This window comes from Cupressus sempervirens, chromosome 11 (genome assembly GCF_028749045.1).
Source record: "Cupressus sempervirens isolate cs-2001-9-10 chromosome 11, ASM2874904v1, whole genome shotgun sequence".
NCBI classification, from domain to species: Eukaryota; Viridiplantae; Streptophyta; class Pinopsida; order Cupressales; family Cupressaceae; genus Cupressus; species Cupressus sempervirens.
Window position 1 is genome coordinate 648,368,971 of NC_143128.1, and position 10,836 is coordinate 648,379,806.

At 35.7% G+C, this 10,836-nt stretch overlaps 1 protein-coding gene across 3 annotated transcripts; it reads right to left on the reverse strand.

The window, feature by feature from the left end:
* Window positions 1-969: 969 nt before the first annotated feature.
* Window positions 970-10,472, reverse strand: LOC149531435 (uncharacterized). Of its 3 annotated transcripts, none has more exons than XM_089808784.1 (6): window positions 10,344-10,472; window positions 10,150-10,261; window positions 5,706-5,983; window positions 3,465-3,803; window positions 2,779-2,824; window positions 970-2,188 (listed from the first exon to the last, which is right to left on the reverse strand). In XM_089808784.1, exons 3-6 carry the CDS (start codon window positions 5,964-5,966, stop codon window positions 1,200-1,202), a joined length of 1,635 nt encoding a protein of 544 aa, XP_089664910.1. In that variant the 5' UTR covers window positions 5,967-5,983; window positions 10,150-10,261; window positions 10,344-10,472; the 3' UTR covers window positions 970-1,199. The 3 variants fall into 3 exon arrangements, with proteins under 3 accessions (XP_089664910.1, XP_089664908.1, XP_089664909.1); XM_089808782.1 differs by having other exon boundaries at window positions 9,947-10,261; XM_089808783.1 differs by having other exon boundaries at window positions 10,150-10,397.
* Between the last annotated feature and the right edge of the window lie 364 nt (window positions 10,473-10,836).

The following is a 10,836-nucleotide window of genomic DNA, read 5'->3' on the forward strand; positions in this document are numbered from 1 at the left end:
AAAATTCAAAAAAAATCATAATTCATTGGTTTTTCGAAGCTTCATTCAAGATTTCTACATTTAACTTCAATACAAATAAAGTATTCATGAAATATTGAAAAATAAAAATGTATTTTTGTATCAAGATTTCTACATTTAACTTCAACACAAATAAAGTATTCGTATAATATTGAAAAATAAAAATGTATTTCTGTATCAATAGTATAAATTTATTTCTTTTTCTTGATGATAGATCATAGATCTCATTCTAAACATTCAGAAAATAAACTCACACTGTGAATACCAGAATATAAGCACATTAACAGTATGAACACTGGAAGTCATATGACCATGGAAAAAAAACATAATGTACTGCTGTAACACTTTGTACTAGAGCATTTTCCTATTAAGAAATGACTTAAAGAGATACAAAAAGAAAACACATATCTACTAGAACAAATTAAATTTATTTTATCAAACAGAACGAGAATTTCACTATGCCAATCCCAAATTCCAATTATCTACCCACTGGAATGAACAATGTCCAATTCTTATAAAAAACCTAGATAACTGTGCATAATTGACTTCAGTAAAGGCGACGATGAAACCTCACAGATAAAATACTAAACAGCATAAACGTTCACTATGCCTATTACAAATCCTAACTCTCTACCCTCCACAATGAACAAATGTCCAATTCCACTTGCAAACCTAGATAGCTATGCACAATTAACTATAGTAAAGACCACCATAGAAACTCATAAATTCATATGAACAGTAGGAAAATTTCACCATGCCAATCTTAAATCCAAATAACCATGGACAGTGTTTTACTCATCTAAAAGCCTAAATAACCATTCACAATTAACTGCACCTTAACACTCACAAATAAATACCAAACAATATATGAAACTTTTACCATGCCGATCCCAAATCCCAATCATCCACCCTTTGTAATGAAAATGTTCCACTAGTCTAAAAGCCTAGAGATATGCAAAATCCAAAAATATCGTGCTTCATTCATGATAAAAACTTAAAAAGTGTTCAGACAGCTTTTCTAGAAATACTGGAGTTCGATTGATATGCATATACAGCACTAACCTATTTCATCATAATTAAGCAAAATCAGAGTGTAGCCGCGGCTGGGAGAACCCCCAGCTGATAAATAAAGTCCTGCAGTGCAGGCAAAATATATGTCCGGAATTTTAAAAGAAGACTAGCTAAAATGCAATAGCAGAATAAGTGCTAGCAAAGATGCCCATGATGCTTGAGAGCAAGAAAAGTAAAAATAATAAAAATGCTGCGGTAAAAAGGCGTGTCAGCGCAACACTGCCTGTCAGTGAAACCCTCTTGCTGAGTTGAGAGAATAAACCCGAGGGAGCTCTTGGCTGCACCGAACTAGAAGAACTTGGACCAGCAGAATGTTCACAAGTTTCCCTCCTCTTTTGTTTACCGCCACCCACAATGTTGGATCTTTCACCAGATCTGGCTCTCAACCCAGATGAGGCTGTTTCCAATTTAGGATATTCAAAAGTTCCTTTGGAGGGCACCTTTTTCACCGTTAAGGCACCTACAGGATCACTAATGACTGGGTCACTTAATGTCCCAGAATTAGTTGTATTCTCCAGGCCGAGAATCTGCTTGTTAGATTTCCAATCAGGTGGGAGCTCCATTGCAGAAGCTGGACTTCCATGAATACTGCTCAAAATCCTTATTAGCAAGCTAGAAGACTTTGAGCCTTCTTTAGGTGATGATGTAGTTGAATTTCCCTCCGATGTGTTTAGTGCTGATGACTCCTCTATATGAACCGGGGAAAGAGTTACTGCATTGGGTAGGGAACCTCCAAATGTTATGGGCTCATCTTGAGACGGAAGGGCTCTAGGGTTTTCAGATACTGAATTTTCACTTACATGGAGATGCTCTACATCTGATGACTCATCCGACTCCTCAACACATCCTTGAAAGCAAGTACGTTCATGCATATTAGATTTTCTTATCTTCTCTGTGATAGTCACACGTATCTTCACCCCCATCTCAAATGTATCAGGTAACATGCGAATGGTTGCTGAAGGTTCCACGTTCAAAACAGGGGATGGTTGTAGAGAGGTTGGTGATAAGTTGTGACTGACAGGAATATGAGTAAAATCTAAAACTGAACTCAAAAAAATTGCAGGATCTATGGCCTCTTGTTTTTGACACCGAGAAGACTCTGCAACCAACAAAGATCGCATTTAATAATATTCAGTTTCCACAGTTTATAATGTTATTAAATTTTTACAAACATTATATTTGATGTATTCAATTTTTCAGAATCTATTATCGTTGAGTAAGATTGTATAACCATTTTCATTCTGAAGTACACTCTCTAATCATGTTTTTGTTTTCTATAATTATATAGTATTCTGATGATAGATCATGAGAGTAATTCATAATACTGATGGAAAAAAATCTACTATGTAATCTAGCTTCAAATTTATTGATTTTGTTTTATTTGATTTCGTTTTGGTTCAGTATTCAGTTATGAAGCCAATGCCCTGAAGAACGGTTTTATTAAAACAAATTTTACGACATTTTAACTTGCATAACGATGGGTAATTTTTAACATATTTTCTGTTACGATATTTAGTTCCTCAATGCATACATGACACCATTGAAAATACTGTCGAAAAGTACAATTCTACTAGTTTTTGAATCGAACAATCGAATCATAGCAGGAATTTCGAAGGCCATTATATCATGACTCATAGCAAGACAACTATGCTTCCAATAGTGTCAATGAAAGTTCTATAAATTACATACCATCCATCCGATTGATCACTTCATTTCCAGTTGCAAAATTTTCAATCTGTATTATAATATTCAAAGAAAATTAATCAGTAAGTGGCAGTGACATTTCTCTTTCTTGTTCATAAAATGTACACCAAAATGTATGAAAAAACAAATACACACAGAGACATATTGATTCACCACCAGAATAAGTAGCAATACAAATTATACAAAGAGTATTTACCACCAGATTAAGCATAAACACAGAGTACACAAAGATACAAATTTAATATATATTCTCCACCAAATAAGCAGAAACACAAAGTACACAAAAAATCATATTTATGTACTACCAGAATCAGCAGAAACGCAAATTATACAAAGAAACATATGTATTCACCACCATAAACACAAAATACACAAAGATGCACATTCATTCACCATACAATAAGCAGCAACACCAAGTACGCAAATAGACATATTTATTCACCACCAGAATAAGCAGAAAGATAGAGTCCATCAATTACTGTTGCCACAAAACTGGGTGGTAACCACCCAACAACAATAACATGGCTCTCATAGGTATCCCACATAATCAAAAAATATCCGCTAGAAAAGTATTTAATAACTCCTATAAGAAGGATTCCGAAGCCTTGGGCTTATACAGTTTAGACAGCAAAACAAAGGACATCACATCATTATCATTCCGAAGCTTTTACCTCGGACTTCTTTTTCTTCAATCCACGACTATCTGAAGCACACGTTGACCCAGTATCCAGTTCTGAACTGGCAGGTGGTATGTGGATTCCCGAATAAAATGAGTCTGAATCCAGTATATCGTTCAGCTCGATGTAATCGCCATTGATAAAGGCGTCAGGATCGTCGGAAGAAGAAGAATCCGTATTGGGATTCTGACAATGACGGAAAATTTCTCCGACAGTATCTTCAGACTTGCTGCCTTCAGAGGAGGACACATTCCCGTTTTCAGGAAATAAACAGCACATCTCAGTACTTGCATTTCGCTTGTCATTTTTGAGATGACATAATACAAAAGCATTCTGCAGAACAGAAGCAAATTAGGATCAACAGTTGCTACACAAGTTGTAATAATAATGATAATAAATATCAAGAATATTAAACATGGCGAAGTAAATAAAAAATATGAAGATTCTCAAACTAAAAAAAGAAATTATAGATGATAATCCAATTATGTGATCTCATTATATGTCAGGGTATAGACACCAATTCAAGAATTTCCCCGTCTTTCCCAGTTTGCCATCATTGACTAGAGGGAAATGGGATCGAACACTTTTAATTTTTTAAGCCAACTCAGAAATCCAGGTTTGCATTAGCTTATGTTAAAATAAAAAATATATCTTTTTCATAGAAGTGGTTTGTAAATCTGCCTATTCGTTCACACCCTTTAGAGACAACAGTTCCACTTTCAATTATTCTTGCAAGATAATTATGTTTGCCTCCACTAATGTGAGATTGTCAAAACAACCTTTTATTTGAAGTGATTCATTTGACAATATAACCCTCATTAGACGACTAAACAAACCATCGTTATTTTCTCCTTATCCATTTACCATCTGAAAAGGAAAGTAGAACTGCAATATAAAGTACATCGCAAAGAAATTCAGAAATTTAAGAGAAATTAGGCTTGTTGGTGAATTTGAACAACACCATGGAAATATGTTATTCAGGCCGGTGATTCATTTCCTGTCTAAAGAAAATTTTAAATGCTATCCTGCTTCGCTTTTTTGCTGGAGAAGTGAATCATAAAACTCAAAAGGAGCCACCAATAATATAAGAAATTCATGTTGCCCTGATGGCACTAATTTATTTCAATCCCTTCACATGTCATATTGTACAAGCAAAATACTTGGGCTGTGACTTTCACGGTGGAAAAATATTTGTTAAAAAACAGCCACGTTCAAACTGTACAGAGCGGCCAACTTTCCAATGAGTAACAGCCAATGCAATTTTAAATCATATATAAGTACCTACGCTTATAGAAGCAAAATGCATTCATACCATATCCTTGTGTATTAATTTTTGAAACCTAAAATTTATTTAGCGCCACACTGGCAATTTTACTAATGCAAAGGGCTACTTGGAACTTCTATATGCGTATTTTTCATGTTTAAAAACACATATGAATGATATTATCATTCTCACAAAGCGTAGAGTTTAAACTATAGAAAAACACTGATTTTCACCTACGCCATTAGCTCAACATGCATTTCTATCAAGATTTTCAAAATGGATTATAAAAGCAATGCAATCAAATCAGAATTAAAAGGCAAGATGTTCGCAAATCCCTTTGCTACTAATCATGAAGAAATAACATTACTAATTTTCTTACCGATGACGGCAAATCTCTTAAGAATAAGAAAACAACTGTTTTAGACCATATCTTTGTAAACAATTTTTCTATGATGGGAAAATCCAGGACAACAATATTCAGTTGAACCCTATTAATCAAAAAAACGTTGCATGAACACATTGTTCTGCCTTTCACCCAAATTCACCAACATGGCATTTATGCATCAACAATTCAGTTTCTTTTCCTTTTTCTAAATATGCATTTCTATGTAATTCAGTCAATATTGACAAAGCATAAGAGAGTTATGTGAGCATGTCCTTCAATGCATGAATTTAATTAGTCAATGCTTATTTATGCAGTTTAGAAACTTGTCAGAGGTTTCTGAATTTGATTGTCTATTTTTTTCATGGGTGTTTCGGAGTATCAGGATGAATAACAAGAGATGTATAGTAGAAAATGCGTTGCAGCTCTATACTCTGAATAAAAATAGTAGAAAATATAACCAAGATAATTAATCGTAAAGGTTAATGAAAATTCAAGTTGTCATAGTTTGAATCTAGATATCTCTTAAAAATAAAGTATTATGAACAATGGAAACCTTGAATCTCCAGTAAATTAATCAAAATAATACCTCCAAACCCGCTCTTGTCTCCGATTCCTTTACATCAAGATGGTATTCATTCATCATCCACTCAGTTCTTTCTCCATGTGGAGGTCGGCCCAGGTAGAAGCTCAGAGTCTTCCCTGTTCCTGTTAGCGATGACTGAGAGTGGACTGTCGTAAACCTTCGTGTGTAACGCCAGTAGCCCGTGTCAGTAGCCCTCTTAGCAAGTGAGCCACTGGGATGCTTCCAATCGCGAGGACTGAAAAAATGCCACTGGTTTTTGCACATTGGCAGAGGGGATCTCTCTGCAAAATTGCAAAAGATTCAATTCAATCATGACTAATTTAACACAAGTTGCCAAATAATTCAACATAGACAAACATGCATGCGAATTAATGTAATGCTGATATATAATTAAACTTTACAGAAATTTGACATTAGAGGAACAATTTTATTTGGAAAACTGCAAGACTCATTTTAAGCACCAGTCTTTATGTACTAATACATCATTGTTCATCTGATACTCTAAACTAGAGAATAAGCACTAATAATCCCAAAGTTTTCCCCTCATTTCGATAGATAATTTCAGAAAAGCATGATCATCACATGCAGCAGTGTTGCTGGAAACATTATATTTGTTTTATGAATAGGAGAGATGTAATTGACATTGAAACTTAATCAAACATTAAGCACTACGGAAGCCAATGCCTTACAGTGGAAACTACAAATCTGAAAGCTCTCTGTGAAGAGCAATATATGAAATCTATTCCCACATATTACAGAAATTCAAGAGCTCTTCGGAGAATATTTTGATCTCATCACAAGCTACATACAAGTGATATACAGATGATAATAATCGTACAATATGAAACCTAGCTAATTTTTTGTTTGACATTATGGAAGCTGTTCAAATCTAGGAGGTATTTAGCAGTCTGATATGCTGATAGTTTTCTCACAGAAAAATGGATTGACAGCTGATATATATCTTTGATCTCATCACAAGCTACATACAAGTGATATACAGATGATAATAATCGTACAATATGAAACCTAGCTAATTTTTTGTTTGACATTATGGAAGCTATTCAAATCTAGGAGGTATTTAGCAGTCTGATATGCCGATAGTTTTCTCACAGAAAAATGGATTGACAGCTGATATATTTCAACTACTTGCTACAACTTTTGAATCTGTACGACTTGCCATTCTAAGAAGGCTTAGAAAAGGCCAGTCAGATGGTTCAATTGGAGTAGCCTTAATAAGAGATGAAGACTGAAGTTCTAAACCCCAGCCACCGAATTCCATATACCCCTTCTCAAGTTAACTAGTTCTTTGAAAAAGAAACAAATAAATGTTGAGAATGAGTCAATGGGACTTTAAAAAACAAAACAAAAACAGTATGAGGGAATGACCTACAACTTATAAAGAATTACAGTCGTACAAGCTAAAACCAAGAAGTCCCTTATTATTTGGGGATGCTGAGGTCCTTTGGTGGAAGCAAGTTTGGAATAAAGTTTCTTGGTCCAAGTGCAATTTTTTCATGTGGCTAGTGGCTTACAACCGTTGTCTTACCTGGGATAATCTTTGTAAACGTGGATTTCAAGGCCCCTCTTATTGTGTTTTGTGTGGTCATGGAGAGGAGTCTGTCTCCCATCTGTTCTTCCATTGCTCCTATTCTATTCAGATATGGCACCTTTGGTGGAGCGCTTGGGGTTGCTCTTGTCGGCATGCTTCCTCTTTGCCTGAGTTCTGGGCCCGCTTGGGTAGTGCTCCCTCCAAGTCTTCTTCTCTCCATGCTGCTTGGATTGCTGGCCCATCTTTCATGCTTTGGCATATCTGGTTGGAGAGGAATCGTCGCATATTCCAAGATGTTCGGCTTGGTGTTTTGCATCTTTGGTGGAAAATATCACATTCTCTTCAAGAAACTATTCTTGTGAAGTGTGAGCTTGATGGGGGTATGGATCTGGTTGATCTTGCTATCTGTAATCGCCTCAATTTTCATCTTCAGGATGGGGCGGCAGCTCATAGGTTTCCTTCTATGTCTAGGCAGCTTCACCATCAGAGGAAGGGTCGGGTTAACCGGGATGGGCACTGGACTCCTCCTCCCTGTGGAGTTCTGAAAATTAACGCTGATGGTTCTTCCCGTGGGAATCCTGGCCCTACTGGTATTGGCGGAGTGGCTCGTTGTAGTTCTGGGAATGTTAAATTTTCTTCTCAGTTCATAAGGGTGATTATACTAACAATCTCATAGAAGCTCAGGCTATTTTATATGCTGTGGAACAGTGTTGCTTGCGGGGATGGAATAAGATTATCTGTGAGTCTGATTCCCAGGTGGTGGTGAACATGCTTTCTTCGCAAGAGCTTGAGGATGTTAGTTGGCAGCTGGCCACTATTGTTAAGCAGATTATTCTCTTCTCTACCTCTTTTCAGTTCATTAGGTTCATGTATATTCCTCGTGAATGGAACAGAACCGCTGATTGTTTAGCCAAATGGGCTTCTAGTCATGATCTGGGTTGGAATATTAGGGATAGGAGGCAACTGTCCTTTGAGATGGTGCAAGAATTTGATGATCTTGTTGCTCAGGATCGAGCTCCTTGTTGAGCTCTCCTTGTTGTATTCCTTTCTGTCTTAATAAATTTTTACCCCTCTTTTTTTTTTTTTTTTTAAAACCAAGAAGTTCAGAAATAAAAAACTTAAATCAGAAATGAACCCAACTAAGATAAACCCTATATGTCAATACAATGTTCTTAATATTGGGACATATCTTATGACAGGGAAATCGATTTCAACAAATTTAAAATAAAATGCCCTAAATATCAAAGCATACCCTATGAAAGGGAGATTGATGCAACTAATCTGTGTCCAAATACAAGCTACAAAGAACATTAAGAATTGCCACCATCACCAACCAGCATAAAAACTTGTGTGCCCTAAACCCTAGATTATATATCAAACCAAATGTTCTCAACTAAAAAAAATTCATGCACAAATTAAAAAGTTTTAGTGCAAACCTCTTCTGTTTTGTATAAAATGTGGCGCTTACATTTTTTCCATAAAGAAATCAAACTTAATTTACTCAGCTCACCCTTGACAGAGAGCTAAGAGGTTGTTGCTATCAAGAGGCCACTGCCTCGCCTAATGCCCTGCACATGTCTTATTCAACATTCAAGTTCACAAGTTTTTGGAAAAAAAATTGAACATCGCGTCCCTTTAAAAAATGAATGTTGGCATTCCATTCACAAACACTAACAGAGTACTAATAGGTTTCTGCTATTACACAGGACATTGCCTTCCCTAAGATCCAACACATATAATTCCTTTCACAAAATCTTTTTGAATGTCCATATACAAAACCTGTTAAATTAATCAGCAAACTCTCTCACAAAACAGGATGCCTGATTTAATCATTAAATTAGGCAACCAACAAGGATGATGAAATTTTTTCGGCAGATTATCCAACAAAGCAAGACGATTGATTTAATCAGTAGATCATAACATAAACCAGTCTGACTAGTTTAATGAGCATATTGCCCCACAAACCAAGATGCCAGAAAACACTTCAAGCAGACATATCCATCCTTAAAAAAAAATCTTCAGACGGATTACACTTGAGCTATCTATCCTAAAAAATAAATTCTTTCGACAGATTACACTTTAAGCAGATATATCTATTCTAAAAAGTAAATTTCTTTTGATACAGTACACTTTAAGCAGATATACCTAACCTTAAAAATGAAAAAAAAATTGACAGATTACACTTTAATGGAGACATCCCCACACAGTTATTAGGGGGTCACCAGTATGATTGAAAGCCATAACTCAACTATATCTAACCCAACTGTCATACCGTGAATCCCAGTACTTCTGCATATCTATTATAAGCATATTACAAACATTTTCAAATCGATAGGTGTATATACATTTAATGTATATATCACCTACACTGCAACTATTTGAAAAACAAGCTCTAGGAAGCAGAGAGTAAAAAAAAATTGCAGGACGCACGTATCAGCATAAGCTGAGGAGCATCCAAACCCCCAAACCCTACGAAATAGTAAAATTTTGACACGAGAAAAGAATAAACAAAAGTAAAAACTTAAAAAATCATCACCAATTCCCTAAAATTGTACTGAATAGCTTCCAAACGGAAGCTCAGTCAGAAAAATAATGCAAATTCAAAACATTTCTCAGAGCAATCTCATTAAAAAACCAAACAATTCAAGCTCAGACTATCCCCAAATTCGAGATTCAGTGGAGCCAGAGTCTTGACCTGGCAAGTCCCAAGGCTCGCATTTAAAAACATCAGCTTCTGGAATCAATTCCAGTTTTTCCTTAAAGCCACTGTTCTTGTTCCTCAAATAGTGAAACACAAGCTCTTCCTCAGTGGGATTGAATTTCAGGCCCGGAGATCCCATCTTTTCAAAGATACCCACTTCAAAATTAAAAAGCAAGGGAACAAATTGGAAGAGCGACCTGAGCTTCAACCGTGAGAATGACGCAAAAGGCCGCGAATCTCCCCCTTTATATAGACTGCCATTCCTGGGTGATCCCGGTTATTGGCGGCCGTTTTTCCATTTATGGGTACCTGCATCTTTTTTAATATTTACATTTAGCATAAATCCCCCATTGAAATTTAGCTTAGTATTTACGCTAGCTCTACACTCCACCTGCTCTGGTTTAAACGGGAGAGAATGGCATTGGAGAGAATTGGCGGAAGCTTTCCCTGAACTTTCGTTTGATACGTCGATTTGACGAACGGGAGCTGTTTTTCCAATCACAGCTCGCCATTTGTATGTAAATAAAATATAAAAATATAGATCCTTTAAGGCATACACGTGAGACTGGGTTAAGTGTAGGGAGACGTTTAAATTGACGGTTGTTTAGGTGTTCTCTAATTGCATTTTAGCATAGCTTGGAGAGGTTGTGCATTTTCTTTTTAATTGTAGATTAATAAATTAATTATGAAGATAATAGAGTAAAAGGGGTGGTTCCTATAGATCATGGGATTTAAAGAATAGTAACAAAATAGATGATTAAGAATATTACTTTAAAGATGAGTTTTTAATTTAGATATTTTTTAATCTAAGCAATTTGGAGTGGAGAATATGTTTGGCTTCATTGAATTTAAACTATATAATAGTATGTGTTTTTCTTGTTTAA

Bases quoted from the DNA above. Each gene is read 5' to 3' on its own strand.
- LOC149531435 (XM_089808782.1), bottom strand. From the start codon at position 10,091: ATGGGATCTCCGGGCCTGAAATTCAATCCCACTGAGGAAGAGCTTGTG. The intron at 5,984-9,946 runs GTCAAGACTCTG...GCAATTTTGCAG, and splicing joins CGAGCCTTGGGACTTGCCAG to AGAGATCCCCTCTGCCAATG. The intron at 3,804-5,705 runs GTATTATTTTGA...TCTGTTCTGCAG, and splicing joins AGACAAGAGCGGGTTTGGAG to AATGCTTTTGTATTATGTCA.